This window comes from Elephantulus edwardii, unplaced genomic scaffold, assembly GCF_000299155.1.
Source record: "Elephantulus edwardii isolate Elephantulus edwardi_28Jun2011 unplaced genomic scaffold, EleEdw1.0 scaffold00104, whole genome shotgun sequence".
Classification (NCBI taxonomy): Eukaryota; Metazoa; Chordata; class Mammalia; order Macroscelidea; family Macroscelididae; genus Elephantulus; species Elephantulus edwardii.
In genome coordinates, this window is record NW_006399854.1 from 6,579,030 (window position 1) to 6,596,263 (window position 17,234).

The 17,234-nt window shown below is 36.6% G+C and overlaps 1 protein-coding gene across 2 annotated transcripts in view; it reads right to left on the bottom strand.

Moving 5' to 3' along the window:
• Positions 1–255: 255 nt before the first annotated feature.
• Positions 256–17,234, bottom strand: part of KCNH5 (potassium voltage-gated channel, subfamily H (eag-related), member 5) — a 591,159-nt gene continuing 574,180 nt past the window's right edge. For both annotated transcript variants that reach the window (XM_006891790.1, XM_006891789.1), the window contains one exon: positions 256–2,147. In XM_006891790.1, the coding sequence (XP_006891852.1) occupies positions 2,134–2,147 (14 nt within the window). In that variant the 3' untranslated portion in view covers positions 256–2,133. The remainder of the gene's footprint in view (positions 2,148–17,234) is intronic.

Below are 17,234 nucleotides of genomic sequence, written 5' to 3' on the forward strand. Positions count from 1 at the left end.
ATTGTAACCGGAATAAAAGTACAGAAAAGCACTTGGATGAGCAACTTAACGCATAGTTGGGCTCTCAGTTACTGTTGCTTGTTAATCACCTTGCATATACCATCTCTACCAACATGAAGAATCAAATGTGAACAATTCCATATCTGTTCTTCATTCAGAGTTACAGATATGCTAAGAATACTTATCTAACTGCTTATATTCTTTTTTAGTTATATCACAATTAATTCAATCTCTATATGATTACATATAGGATTCTTTTGTTTGCTTCTTAACTAAGAGCCTTTCCACTTCAGCCTTAAGTACGGTTTTGAAACACAAATTTAGAACAATCATCACCTTTGGAGAATCAGCATCTCTGACATCAATTATAAAAAGGCCCTGATACCCTGTGGTGCAGTATTTCTATGATAATATACACTATAGTAAGAGTTTAAGATTCATGGTGTTGATAAAGTCAGCTTACGAGATGGCAGCTGATCTCCAAAATGAAGGGAGTAGGGATTTCCTTACGTAAGAGTTAATGATTACAATCTATGTATAATGTTAAAAAAGGAGAGGTATCATTGAGAGACAATGCAATTCATGCACAAAACCTAAAAGCATTAAATTCTCAATTTCCCACATTTCTATCTATCTGGCTTAGGCAACAAAACCAATCATTTAAATGGAACAAATGCTGCCTGGAGGGGAAATAATCTAACACTAAATTTCAGAAAAATATCCTATGGAAAGAGATCATAAAATGGTGCTAACAGTTTCAAATGCTGAACTCTTTCTTGGCATTAATAAAAAATTTAAACTTAACAAAACAGCGAGGAAATGACAGTTTGATATACTCAGCCTGAGATCAAATTAGTCACGGCAACATTGGCAGGTTGAACCCTGATTCTTCAAATAGTACATTGCCTTGGATAACAAAAAGTGTCCTTTTTTTTATTATAGAATACAGATTATAAATAAATATCAAGTGTGCATGCAGTGAACTGCATAATATACAAGCAGTATCTATGATTTTAATAATCATCTTCTTTGGCAGGCCAGAATCCAGCTGGACATGCAATATTTACATATCAAAATCCCTATTGTGTTCATCATATTGAAAGCAAGTGAAAATATATATATGTATATACTGTATATACACACATATGTATATAGATGTATATACTGCTTTAATATATTAACAAATATATAGGAATATATTAAAAGTGGATTTCATCTTTGTCAGATTCAGGTGACTCAGGCCTTGAAACACTAAAAATATCCTGACATGGTATTTGAGGAGGTACTTGGAGGGGCATCTGGGATTTGGGAGAAGAGGTGTGGGGCACGCTTTTTTCTGAGAGTAATTTTAAAATTTCTGCCACTTGCTTTTCCAGGGCAGTCATTCTGCAGCTTAGTAGCTGAAGGTCCTCTTTGAGTTCATGCTTGACTTCCTGCAGTGTGGTTTGTAAGGCCTGCTCGGGGATGGGATAAAAGGGGTGCTTGGCATCAGCCTGAATGGGACTGTGCTCCAGTGGACTTCGAGCCTCACCAGCCTTGTCCAAACGAAGGTCACTTTTTGTAATCCCGCTGTCACAGGAATCTGTTTTCCTTAATGGGTTTTTGGTCACACTGTTTTCTGAATCACTACCCTTGGGGTCCTCTGACAATAGCCCCATGGATTCAGCTTTGGTGACATTATTCCAATCTTCTTTTTTCTCCTCATGGGCTCCCATATTATTCTTGAGTCTGAGCCACCCTTTCCCATTTCCATTTTTCATTCTTATTGGGCTGTTGACTTTGAGACATTTTTGGTCAGCACCGCCATTGGGCTTGAGTTCCATGGCATCACGGTTGTTTTGCTTGAGGGATTCACTGGTTTTCACGTAGGCCAGAGACGTCTGGATCGGTGTGATCTGTGACACGGTCACCACACTGGTGCCAGTAATGGAGGCTCCATTCTGTAAGGAGCGACTTTCTACCTGGAGCTGGTTCCGCTCTGGGTCGCTTTGAGTTGATCCCTGGTTCCTCAGCTCCTTCTGCTGCTTGAATTTCTGGAAGAGCTTTCTGACTGGGTGGTCCACAGGGATACTGAGAGTTACCTCATTCTTCTGCCTGAGGCGCTCCTCCTCCTCCTTCTTCACATCACTGATCTTACGGAAAATGATCTGTGAAAGGGAAGAAAGTATCAAAATGTGATTTAAAAAATTGGTTGACTGTATTCTTTGTGCAAGTCTATACTGAGTGTACTGAGTTTTACAGAAGAAAAACCTTGAGTATATTATCATTTCCTTTCTGAAGAGAGTCATATTCTAATGCTGTTTAATAAAAGTGATATACCTAAAACCCAACATAGGAACACTGACCAAGCTTAATTCCAACCAGTCGCTGTCCAGTCAATATTGATTTATAGAGACCTAATGTATTTCAGAGTAGAATTTCACTGCCTAGATATCAAGGCTGTGCTCTTTCAGGTGTCTGTGGGTGGATTCACACAGACGTTTCAGTTATTATTCAAAATAGCACTTTAACAATTACAACAGCAAGACTTCTAAGTTTTGTTCTACTCTCTAACCTATTAGAGATGATTGGAGTTAACACACAACTAATAGAGACATTCCATTTTCTATTTTATGCACCACTTTATTAAGACATGCAAAAACACTGAATATGCATATAACTGTATTTACATACTTATGCATGTGTATAATTTCCTTATAATACATCTCGATTTTTCGGAAACATTTTCCTCTGTGTGTGTGTGTATGTAAAATTCAAGATCATTTTCAGTACAATTTCCTGCTTAAGAATCATACAGTAATAAGTGCATGCTATGAAAGCTCTTAATAGTTTTGTAATGCAGCACTTGTTGGGATGGAAAGTACACTGAAAGTTAGACAGTTTACTAATATAGTCCTTAGGTTAGAAAGGATGATTGAATTTACTTATGTGATCTGAAAGAGAAGAATTAGATCTATAAGGAAGACTTTCAGGGAAGCAAATACCAGCCCTACATAAGATTTTACTTCAAACAATTGCTATCTAGTTATTGAATAAGTGACCCTGGAAGCTTCCAAGTCCAAATACTTTAAACTTTAAATATAGTTACTGTATGATATGTGTGAAGTTAAGTTGGTATACAGAGTAAGAAAAATTTTATTAGAAATGTGTTTTAAAAATAGCATTAGAAAGAATGGACTACAACTCCATTAAGATAAAAATGATGACTATATAACAAATTATTCCTTCATATTATCAGAGGTAGACATTAAGTGTGAAACATTTTCTGTTTTTCTGAAAAATAAACCACAGGTCTGAATATTGTAAAAATAATCACATAAGAATTATATTAGATACAGTCTTTTCAAAGTTAATTTTGTGATTCTGGAAAATTATTTACCTGTATCAACATCTTTAATTGTTTGTCAAATTTAAAAAATAAAACGTGAAATATATGTGAGTCTTGGCATATAATAAACATTCAAAATATGTTGGTTCTCTCCCTTTGAACTCCTGTAAAAATACTTTCTATTTGAATACATTTTCATTGTCTCTTCAGGACTCAGCAACTTCCAGGTATAACATAAAATCATTGATTTTACACCATAAAACAATACTAATCATGGTTCAAGAACAACCTTAACTGCCACAGAATATTTTACCCTTTGTAGTGAGTGACACATGAAATTGGATCTTTTCAAAAGATGTAATACTCAGCTCAAAGTCTGGTATCAAATCTCCAGTAATTTAATCACAAGTCTTTCAAAAGGCTGACATATTTCTTGTGCTTCTTAAGTAAATGGAGTTTACATTAAGCTTTCAAAATATTTGCATTTTTTGGCATTATTATACCCAAAGACAAATACTCTTTTCCTATGTCATTATTTCATTTAAAATATACTCAGTTTAGTTTTATAGACTGAAATAAGAGCCTTATGCAAATAATTGGCTGAATTACCTTTCTTACCTGTCTCTAACCTAGTATTCATTTATTTTAAATAGCTACTTGCTTTTAGATCTACAAAGCCTTGGCTCCATTCAGTAAGTCCTAGACATATTCACATTTGGGAAAATAAAAATTCACTTCATGTTATCATTGTAGGATGCACAACTGATAAAAATGTCTGAAAGTCTCATGCAATATTTGAGGCTTTTATTAAAAATTGTTTTCATTTTGATGGAGCATAATTATACTAAAAATATTTATCTTTTATCTGAAATTCTGAACTTCAAATTTAATGAAGTATTCTCTCTCCACATGTGTACACACACACACACACACACACACACACACACACACACACATTGCCGAACTTGGCAACATCATCAATGGTATATAATATACATAGAAATTGCTATCTCAGTAATGTCCACATGGACTGCTATGTGATTTAACTTCACAACTTGCAAGTTTATAATGGACAATTTCCTCTAGTTATAGGCACACCAGAAGCCAGACTAGGAAGCCCAGAGCAAAAGCCTCAACAGTGAGAAGCACCAAGATACACACTGGAAGCCAGCATGAGAGACTCAGAGTGCTATCTTTGGCAGGGAACACACAGGTAACAGGCAGGTGTGACTGGAGCTTGAGCCACCATATTAATAGTTAGATAAGATACCTTGCTTCATGGCTCCTCACCAGAGTACACTGACATACTCACCCCCTACCCCCCAACAAAGCCAGACAACTTCTAAACCTTCTGGATCTTGTGCCATTGCCTTGATAGGGGAATCCCTGTGACTCGTGCCATTTTATCTGCATGTTCACTTGTTCTATGGTTTAGTCTCAAAGGTATGATTTATTTGTCAGTTTTTGTATTGGGGAAGTGTCTTTACATGTTGCTGCTCTTAAGATCTTAGATATGTATATGTTAGCTTTTCTGTCATCAGCCCATTTGAATATAGTGCTTATCAGCTAGATGCTGTGCTAAAGTGGAACTCCCGGATTAAGACAGACTAGGAAGAAGGATTGACCATGCACTTCAGAAACAACAGACCTTGGAAACCTATGAAAAATAGACCACATTAGATATAGCACTGGAGGCTGAGGCCTCAAATTAGAAGACACACATAAAAAACAACTAATAATGGTACATTGATTGTAAGAAATATGAATATAGGAGAAATGGACATTTTGAAAATATAAATGGAACACATATTTGCAGACTAGGCATTAGTGAGCTAAGATGGTTTGACATATGATCTACTATGGTGGGGATGAAAAAGTGAAGAAAAGGAGGTTGCATTCATAGTAAAAAAAGACCATCTCTATATTCATCATGAAATATAATGTTGTGAATGACAGAAAATATGCACATGCATACAATGAAGACCAGTTAATACCACTATCATTGAATTAGATATACAATAACTCAAGCCAAAAAGGAGGAAATAGAAGACCTCTATCAATTTTTGAAGTCTGAAATCTATAAAACATGCAGCCAAGACAGTAATAATAACTGGCGGTGGGAATGCAAAAGCTGAAAATAAGAAAGATCAGTAGTTAGAAATTATGGACTTTGTGACAGAAATGAAGCTGGAGAGAGAATAATAGAATTTTGTACAATGATTTATTCATTAAAAATACCTTTATAAAAAAACAGAAAGACTATACACATGGGCCTCATCTAATGACACAGAAATCAGATTGATTGCATCTATAGAAAGAATCATCGGCATCAGTTTTGAAAACAAAGCCAGGTACCAACTGTGGGATGGATTATCAACTACTCATGTTCAAGTTTAAATTAAGGCTAAAGAAAATGAAAACCAACCCACAAGAAACAAAATATGATCTTGAGTCTATTTCACCTGAACTTAAAAAAAAAAAAAATCTTAAGAATAGGCTTGAGGCATTGAACACTGATGAATAAAGAACAGATTAGTTGTGGGATGATACCAAAGACTTCATCAATGAAGATAGCAAAATGCCATTACAAAGACAGGGTAGGAAAAAACCACCCAAAATGAATGTTGGAAGAGATGTTAAATTTTGCGCTAGAATACTGTGAAGCCAAAGCAAAAGGAGGACATGAGGCAGTTAGAGTTGAAAAGAAGATTTCAAAGAACAATTTGTGAAAGCAAAGCAAAGTATTACAGCAAAATGTGCAAACAGCTGGAGTTAGAAAATAAAAAGACAAGAATTCGCTCAGCATTTTTCAAGCTGAGGGAACTGAAAACCAAATTCAATCCTCGAGTTGCAGCACTTACAGATGATATGGACAAAATCTTGAATGATCCAAGAACATAGAAGGAATACATAGAGTAACTGTACCAAAAACAATTGGCTGACACAGAATCCTTTCAGGAAGTAGGATATGATCAAGAACCAGTGGTTATAAAGTAAGACATTCAAGTTGCTCTGAAGGAATGGTAAAAAAATAAGGCCTCATGAATTGATGAAATACTAATAGACATATTACCACAAACAGATACAGACTTGGATGTGCTCACCAGGCTGTGCTAAGAAATCTAGAGGATAGCTTCCTGCCCAACTGACTAGAAGATATCAATATTTATTTCCATTCCCTAAAAAGATGATCTTACCCAATGTGGAAATTATCAAACAGCATCTCTCATATCACATACAAACAAAATCTTACTGCAGACTATTTAAAAATCGACTAGACCAGTTGGCATCCATTTCCTAAACAATATGCCCCTGGAAATTCTATGAATTTTGATAAATGACAATAGTCCTATAAAGGCTTCAGGCCTTTTGTTCATAGGGTCATTGTGAGTTGTGCTCAACTCAATGGCAATCATCATCATCAACAACAACAACAACAACTAGACCAGTACATTCACAGAGAACCTCCACATATGTCAGCTGAGTTTCAAAGAGGCCGTGGCTCTACAGAAATCACTACTGATTTCACATGGATTTTGGCTGAAATCAGTGAGTACCAGAAAAATGTCTATTTGTGTTTTTTGACTGGAAAAAGCATTTCACCATGTGGATCACAACAAATTGTAGTTAACATTGAGAATAAATGGAAACCCAAAACACTTGATTGTGCTCGTGTGAAACCTATACCTATACCAAGAAACTGTTGTCTGAATAGAGCAAGGGAACATAGTATAGTTAAAAAAAAGGAGTGCATCAGTGATATATCCTTTCTCTATACCTTTTTTAATCTATATGTGGAACAGATCATTCAAGAGGCTAGACTCGATAAAGAAGAATGTAGCATCAAAATTGGAGGAAGACTCATCAACACCATACATTATGCAGATGAAACAACTTTGCTCACTAAAACTAAGGAGAACTTGATGCACTTCGGGCTGAAGATCATGGATTGAATCTCAATATCAAGAAAACAAAGATCCTCACTATCAGGTAAATAGAGAACATCAGAACAGATGGAGAAAAGATTGAAGTTGTTAACAATTTAATTTTTCTCAGATCCACAATCAACACTCTTGGCATTAGCAGTCAGGAAATCCAAAGATGATTTGCATTAGGTAAATCTGCTGTCATTGACCTCTCCAAAGCATTAAATAGCAACAATATCAGTCGAGAAACTAAGGTGTGCCTTATCCAGGCCATGGTCTTCTCAATTGATTGCTATGAGATAAATTGATCAGAGAGCTATACAATCATAAGGATGACATAAGAATAGATACCTTTGAGTTGTGATACTGGAGAAGACTTTTGGATATACCATGGGTTGTCAAGAGAACAAAGAGGTCTATACTGGATAGCATGAAATCAGGCTGCTCCTTGTAGGAAAGGATTTTGAAGCTCCATCTCACATATTTTGAGCATGTTGTCAGGAGGGACCATTCCTTAGAGAGGGACTTGGAAGGGTGGAGGGTCAGTGCAGGAGAGGAAGACCCTACATCATATGGACTGACATAGTGACTGTCATAATGGCGTCAGTGTGTCAGAGACAGGCCGGCTCAGGACAGTTGCTATGAATCATAGTTAAGTTGATGGCACATAACAATTACCATAAGGGACTATGAAAATGTGTAAAGAATTTAGGCCAGAAGCTTATTTTTCTGATTTGTAACATAATGCTTATCAAGTGATTTCCAAGTATGCCCATCTGAAATACCAACAAAAGAAGAATTCTTTATCTTCCCTGAATGTCTGCTGGCTCCTTTTCCCCAACCAAGTAAAAACAACATGTTTGGACTGCTACTGCTAAACTGAGAATAAAGATTACAACACCAAGTATCAAGCTTCTGTAAGACAAAGGAAAGCATTCTGTAAACTGTGTTGATTACTGTTACCTGATGGTTTGGTCTGAACTGGACCTTTGTTTATAGATGCAGATATTGAAAGTTTCAACTGTAATAGCAGATTATTTGGAGGAAATACATGCTTCTTTCCTCATAAAAATGGTATGTTAAGACTGAGCAAATGAAAAATTAACTATCTAAAATGGAGGAATTAATACAAAACAAGTGAAGCATATGGCTTGCATATTTCCCTAAATCTAGATATAAGGGGAAGGCTGACCCATCAGATAATGAGAAATCATAGCTAGAAAAGCTAGGGAGTTGACTACGGTGATAGTTTAAAAGTTGGCTTTTCTAGGCATTATGTTAGCCTCCGCTGGTCTCCTTAACTGCAAACACATGGTCTTGCAAATAATCAACTGCTATGGGACAAGGATAAGAGAGAGAGTGCTCCCCACACTAGGAGAGTGGAGCAAGATTTTGGTGGCAGTGAGATCCTGTGAGGGTGAATCCCTGGTGATGGTGGTGGAGAGACTGTGGCATTATTGTGGAGAAACTAAGACAAGGTAACCTGAGGAGCCCTGAGATAAAGGTTACAGTTAAAGGTTTTGCTGTTCTCGCTGGATGATGGAAGAGAAACCTCACTGCTGATCTGAAACCAGAGTCTGGACTAATTGAAGAATTGGGCCTTGGGACTGCTGGGATGAGATAGGGCCTTGAACTGGGTAATATTCCTTGCCTCCCCCATTCTCCAATTTACTTCCCTAATAAACCCCACTCTTAAGAACCCAGTCTGTGAATTAATAATGAATAAATGAACCTCTTGCTGCTGATGTGGCTCTAGAGGCACCATGAGGCTGTTTTCTGTTTTAGGGTGGTGAGAAACCCCAAATTCTCACCCCCTCTGGCCCTTTCAGAAAGACAATCACAGCCCTGTGCCCCTGTGTCCCATTTTCTGTTTTCCAGACAGTGGGGTAATGACGACTATGAATCAATAGTGATTAATTTTATAAAACACAACACATGGGAATGATAATGTGAAATATTATCATTTGAGTGGAGGAATAAGTGAAAAACAACATATATAAATGAAACAATGTCTATGATTTTCGTGTGCAAATCAATATAAAATTCTTAAAGAGAAAAAAATTCTAGTTCAATTAATAACACATGACATCAGGGAATGCCATTTCTATCATCTGATGAGTCTTGATGAAGAGCAGAGAAAGTATTTATTTACTTACATTTTATTGCCTGTGCAAATGCATTTGACTGTGTTGCTTATCACAAATTATGACAAGCATTATGAAGAATGAGAATCCCACAACACTTAAATGTACTCCTGCAGAACTTGTATTAAGAACAAGAGGCTGTTCTGTATTAGTTCCAACAGAATAGGGGAATGTTGCATGATTTAATATCAGGAAAGATACGTGTCAGGATTATATTATTTCAGCATACCCTTCAATTTGCATGCTGAACAACTACTCCAAGAATCTAGATTAAATGAAGAAAGACAAAACACCGAGATAGAAGAAAACCCATTAATAATCTGGGATACACAGACGACACAACTTTACCAGCAAAAAACAAAGAAAAGCTGAAACACTTACTAATGAAGCTCAAAGATTATAGTATCATTAACACCTCAACATAAACAAACAAAAATAGTCTGATTGGGTCAATAAACAGTATGATGATGAATGGTGAAAGCAAAATAATTGCCAAAGATTTAATTTTACTCAGACACATGATCAACATCCATGGAAGCAGCAGTCGATAAATCAATGGATATTTTGCATTGAGCAAATCTTAAAAAGATCCTGACAATTAATGGACAGATAATGAACACTGCACAGGGAAAGATGAAGGGAAGGCCAATTTGAAAGGAACTGACTATCAGACGTTTTGTGTATGGCCCTTAGCAATCTGGAACAGGAAATATGTAGCTGATTAACTGATTGAACAGGGGCAAAAAGAAAGCTAAGGAGAAGTTTCCAGACACATAGCAGCAATCTTAGAGGGCTGACTGGCAAGTGAGGGGAAGGAGAGGGAGCAGAGCTTATTGGACGAATGAGAAGGGTGAAGGGAAATGGAGGGGATTGTAAGGATTTGATAAGAAAGAGAATGACATTTATCAATTTTAATTAGTGTTATGAAACAAAAAGTATATGAGTTGTTGTTTTGAGTACTATCAAGTCAGAGTTAACTCATAGCTGACCCTCCAGCATGTTTCAGAAGCAGTTAATCACACGGGAGGAGACTGGAAATCGTTCTCCCATGGACCAGCTGATGACTTCAAACTGCCTGTCTTTGGGATTGCAGTACAGCTTCTTGACACTAAGGCCATTTTTTTAAAAGGAAAAATGATAAAAAGCAAGGATATCACTATAGGGTAAGGTGCACTTGACCCAAACTGTAATATTTTTCAGTTGCCTCATAAGAATGTGAAACTTTAGAGTAGTGAGAGAAGATCTTCACCCTGAAACCCACAGCGTCCCTTTTCAGCAGGAAGTAGCTAAGAGAATACGCCATCCCCTTTTCCTTATGACTCAGGGTGAAGTCTCTCTCAGGGAGGAGAGATAGGGAATGGCAAAGGACACACTGACAAAGAAGATTAATCAGAACTGGCTTTGACAAGCACTGTGGCATTTGGACAAGAACAAACTGGGAGGAGGGTAGAGAGAATAGTGCAACAAGGAATGAATGGAAACCCAAAATCTCTGTAAATGTTTATGAAAATTAATAAAATATAGAAAAAAAAGAATGTGAAACTTGGACAAAGAGAAAGGAAGCTCGAAAAAGAATCAATGCCTTTGAATTGTAGTGTTACTGAAGAAGACACTGTTATTGTTGTTATGCACTGTAAAATAGGAACAGACCCATAGCTGACACTCCAATACCTTTTCAGAAGCAGTAAATGACATGGGAAGACACTGCCCATTTTTCTCCCATGGAGTAGCTGATGGATTCAAACTGTAAGCCATTGGGATTGCAGCTCAGATTCTTACCACTAGGCCAGCAGAGCTCCCTAAAGAATCTGCTATGGATTGTCCAAAGAATGAACAATTACCTCTCGAAAGAATGGCAACCAGAATGTTCCACGTGGTAGAGGACAGTGAAACTTTGTCTCAAATACTTGGGACAGGTTAGCAGAAGGGAAGCTGTCAATGGAGGGGTATTATTCTAAGTAAGTAGAACTCCTTACATGCATTGCCAATGAGTTGAAGCAAGTAAAAAAAAAAAAAAGAAAGGCTTTCTGTTGGGTTTCTGAGAGTATAAATTGCCTGGGAGGAGATTACTCATCTTTCTTCCCCAGAGCCAAACCACCAGGTCATTGGAATAAAATAACCAGAGATGCATGGACTGTGGGTTAGCAGCACAATTACCTGTAGACCAAGCCACAGGACAGGATTGCCAGGGTGGCTGCAATAATAGGCTCAAGCACAGTAGCAATTTTTCAGGATGTCACAAAAAAATCCCATTGTCAGGTTCCCCATGTGCATCAACACACGAGACAGATTTGGACTAGCATATTTTGCAACAAAAAGCTGTAAAAGAACCAAGAAAGGGAAAGAAAATTTTGGATATTCGATGACAAAACAGAAGGGTGTTGCACATTTTTCTTTTCTCTGCTTCATCTAACCCCTACGGAAGTGGGTATGGGGTCTATTATTTCCTCTAAGGTTCAGGAATAATTGCCAATATCTCGTATGGAGTTTGCATAGCAACAGCAAATCTAGAGATTTTTCCTGGCCCTTGACGCCAAACTTACTCCCACCCGTACTAACATTAATTTATTTATGAGGACAGATATTTTTGTATTGTGTTAAATGCTGAATCTTCAGTTCCTACAATAGGACATATCACACTGAGAGCCCTCAATAAATAAATTGTATTCATTAATGCAATAACCTTTTAAAACATTCTGAAAGTACATATTTGTGATATAAAATATTACAAATATAAAGTCAGTCTTGAATTACTTTAGAAAGAATTTGTATTTTTTTTTGCTTTGTTTTATGTAAGATTGCCATCAGAGTAAATGACATAACTTTGCTTGCTGAAATTGAAGAGGACTTGAGCACTTGCTTCCAAAGAGCAAAGACTACAGCCTTCAAAATAGGTTATATCTCTACACCAAGAAAATAAAAATCCTCCCCACTGGGTCAATAGAAAAAATCACAATAGATGGAGGAAAGATTGAAATTGTTGGTTATTTCATCTTGGATTCACAAAAATATGCTTGGTACAAGCAAGCAAGAAATTTAAAAAAATATATTGCATTGGAAAAGCCTTCTGTCAAGGATTTCTTCAATGAAAGTACTCAAGAGCAATGATGTCAGTATAAAGACTAAGGTGTGTCTGAATTAGGTAGTAGTCTTTTCAATAATTTACTATGTAGCTGAAAGTTGGACAATGAATAAGGATGACAGAAGAAGAATTGATATCATCAAGCTGTGGTGTTGAGTAGAGAATATACCACTGGCTGCCAAAAAACCAAATATGTTTTGGAGAAAGTATAGCCAGAATATATCTTTAGAATAAAAGATGACAAATCTTCATCTCACAAACTTTGGGCATGTTGCTGTTGTTGTTGTTAGGTGTTGTCGAGATGAATATGACTCATAGTGATCTCATGAACAACACATCTGAAACATGTCCTATCCCATGCCATCTTTACAATTCGTGACAGTCACTGTGTCAATCCACCTTGTTGAGGGTCTTCCTCTCATTTGCCAACCCTCTACTTTATCAGCATTATGTCCCTCTCCAAGGAATAGCCACTCCTAGCAACATGCCTGAAGTATGTTAGGTGAAGCTTCATCATCCTTGTCTCCAAAGAGCACTCTGACCGTACCCTCTCTAAGGAATATTTGTTTGGATTTTGGAAGTCTATGGGATGTTCAGCACAGCACTATTCTCCAACACCAGATCTTAAAGGTTAATTCTCTCTCATCCCTGTTTATTGTCCAGCATTCAGATGTATAGCAAGTGATAGGAAAGACCATGGTCTGATCAGACACACCTTAGTCCTAAAACTGATATCATTACTCCTCAATAATTTGGAGAGGTCCCTAACTGAAGACTTTCCTAATAAAATAGGTCTTCTTATTTCCTGACTGCTGTTACTACTGTGGATCCAAGTAAGATGAAGTTGTTGACAGTTTCAATCTCTTCTCCATCCATCATGATGTTGTCTTTTGGTCCAGAGGTAAGAATCTTTGTTTTCTTGACATTGAGATGCAATCCATATTGAAGGCTGCATTGTATGATCTTTTGCAACAAGTGTTCGAAAACCCTTTGAACACTAGAGGGCATTTTGCTAGGAGAGCACATACCTTAGAAAGGTACATCAGGCTTGTAAAGGAGGAGAAGCTCAGCAAAAGAGCAGAAGACCCTAAACGAGATGGACTAACACAGAGACTGCAGCACTGGACTCAAGTATGTCAAAATGATTAAGATGATACAGGATAGGGTTGGTATGAGTCGTATTCAATTTAATGGCACATGAGCACAGCAATAAAAGAGAGGGGGAAAAGGAACAGATGTTATTGCTATTATTATTATTATTGATAATTACTTTCTACTTTTATTTCTTCATTTGTAAACAGACACTATCAGTCCTTGTTTTTGTTTACTGTCAATTTGGGACCAAACCATATGCAACCCTCCAGCAAGTTTGCAGAGGCAGTAATTGCATGGGAAGAGATTGTCCATTTTCCTCCCACGGAACATCTGGCAGATTTGAACTGTGAGTCTTTGGGACTGTAGAGCAGCTGCTAAGCAACAGAGCTCCCTAGCAGTCCTTGAGAGGTCTTAAATTAGAATTCTTCTCAAATTTTATTGCAGGAATGCAATAATATTTATTAAAAATACATTTTTGCAACTCACAACAATGTAAAACCTTTTTAGCATAAGAATAAAAGAAATAGTGCTAAAATTGCAAACAAAAAAATTAAGAGACTGAATTATGTTTATGAGGCTGAAAGACTAATAATCTATTAAATTGTCATATCAAGTTATAGATTTTAGGTTAAAGGAAGTAGATTATACAACAAACAAGAAAATAAAACAGCAGGGATACCAAGAATAACTCACGTTATTACAACATTAAGTGCAAAAAGGTGTACCATAATTACTCACAGTTTCAAAATAACTTTATGACCCTAACTTTCAAATTTGAATAACAATGTGTTTTGATTTTGAATGACTGCACTTCACTGTAAAAACATTACAGTGATTATTTTACATTAGTATTACCAGTATATCTAAATAAGTTATGCTGAATCTTTCCTTTCCAAAGAGTTGATTAACTTTAAAACATGGAATAAATGGCTCAACTTCATAACATCATGGTAAGATTACTAAATTTTGTTAAAGTCCTTTAAAGATAGTGTGCTTCCTTTTTAGAACAAAAACAATGCATCCTGCTTTTTGGCTTTTGAAAGAAGCTGTGAACAGAATGCTTTTCATCATCCAATTAAACCTTTCACAAGGGAATGTATCATACAGAAAATGAAATTTCTCCTGTTAATTTATTACATAAATAATATTAGATTAATTTTCCTAATTACTATGTGGAAATTATTATTTTTCTCAGGAAAATAAACATTTAAAACCCAATTAGCACTCCACAGTGGTTTTTAAAAAAACTATTTGAAGGATCCATTAAAGTTCTTATAAGATCAATTTATGTGGACTGAACTGTAAGAAATAGTGTATACACATAATTATGATTGTGGGATTGAACAAAATAACTTTTTTTAAAAAAAATTACATAGTATTTTTCTTTTTCTTTTATCAGTATTAGCAAAAAGAATCTCAGGACTCCTTGATCCCTTGCACTTGATTTACTATGTATCTATGTTTTACCCAGTGGCAAATCAAATCGCTACCATCACCACATAAAAAAGGAAAAAAATTAATCAGGCTGTGATTCCAGCTACACAGTTATTGGTAGAGTGTGCACTAGCCAGCACCATTCCTATCAGCAAAGAGGTTTATTTCATTTAAGCTTTTATTCTCTGTACTTCATTATGCTCGTGGAGCCCATGCTGGAAGGTTTAATTTATTTAAATGATAAAGCTTCTTAAATGTTAACAGGGAACACGGCCAACTGAGCTTTCCATTTCAAAAGTAGGACACTTGATCAGAGGAGTGATATCAAAATTGAATAATTTGAATGTGTACTAAACTTTGGAATCCAATAAAGGAAAGGAAAAAAGGGTTGGAATCATTTGTTAAATGACACGGATTTAGGGTTACATAATTTGAAGAATTTAGAGGAGTTTTCCCTCAAATGGCCCCTCACTTTCCAAATCTATGAATCCTGGGTATCAACAGGAATTTGCAGTTATATGTGATTAAGATGTGCTTCCAGTTCATCTGCTTCTAATGCAATATAGTTGTGTTTTTACTGTTTCTATAAACAGTCATCAATTTTAACACCAATATGGTCTGACAGTCTTTTGGTAAGGAGCTGCACTGCTAACTCAAAGGCAGGTGGTTCACCTCCACCAGATATAGGATTTGTGTCAAATTCAAAGACCCTGGTTGGGAGAAAGATGGGTCGTCTCATCCTGCGTGATGTATAGCCTTGGAAAAACCCAATGAATGGAGTGTCAGCTTTGAGTTGGTTCTGGTTTGAAGGCAACCATTAGCAACAAAACCTAAACTTAGTCACTAATTTTAACATTAGTCCTTACACTTTGTTTCAATCCAACTAATAAAAAGCCTTGATGGTAGATAGGAATATGTATTTAGCATTTTGAAGCTGCTGTTAAGGTAAGGCAATGGGTATTTCACTCCCATTAAGATTTACAGCCTCAGAAACGTCATGGAGAGTTACCATGAGTCAGAATTGCTTCAAGGTAGTAGTTTTAATGTTAATTAATCACTATCATATATAGATAAAAGGCTCTTGTTGTTATATGCCATCAAGTCCACTACATAGACTCATAGTGACAGTAGGAACCATGACCCTGAACTTTGCTCTGTCCTGAGCTAAACTCACTGTCTCTGACTCACTTCACCCTATTGCAACAGGAACTGTTTCAATCTGTCTCATCATGGGTCTTCCTCTCCTGTGCTAATATTCTACTCTTCCAAGCCTAATGTCCTTATCCAAGGATTTGCTTGACAACATGCCTAAAGTATGTGAGACAGAGCTTCAAAATCCTTTACTCCAAGGAGTTAACTGTTACTGCCCTCTCCAGGATAGAACTCTTGGCAGTCCATGGTATGTTCATGGTATGTTCAACACTCTTCTCTAGCACTATGACTAAAAGGCAGTGATTCTCCTTCTATTAATCAAACTTATTCATTGTCCAACTCTCAGATGCATGGCAAACAATTGAGAAGACCATGGCCTGGAGCAGACACACCTTAGTCTCTAACCTGACATTGTTGCCCTTTATCACTCTGGAGAAATCCTCAAGAACAGATTTCCCAATGCAACTTGTCTTTTGATTTCCTGACTGCTGGTGCAAAGAGTGCTGATTGTTGATCCAAGCAAGACGAAATCATTAACAAACTGATTCCTTTCTCCATCTATCATGATACTGTCTATTGGCTCGGTGGTGAGGACCTTTGTTTTCTTGATGTTGAGATGAAGTCCATATTGTAGGCTCTAGTTTTGAACTTCTACGGTCGCTATGAGTCGAAAACGACTCGACGGCACAAACAACAACAACAACAGAAAAATTATTCAAGTCTTCCTCAGTTTCAGTGAGCAAAGTTGTGTCATCTGTATAATAAATATTATTGACGAGTCTTCTTCCAATCCTGATGCCACATTCTTCTTCATATGGTCTGTCCTTCTGAATTATCTGTCCTGCATACAGATAGAAAGGGTATGGAGGAAGGATACATCATCTCTGATTCAGTTCTTTCTTGATTTTTAACCATTGGGACTGTTGGAACTACAGCTTCTTGGTCTAAATATAGGTTTTGCATGAGCACACTCAGGTGTTCTGGAATACCCATTCTTCTCAATGTCATGTACAATTTGTTGTGATACACACAGTCAAATACCTTTGCATAGTTGATCAAACAGAAACAGATGT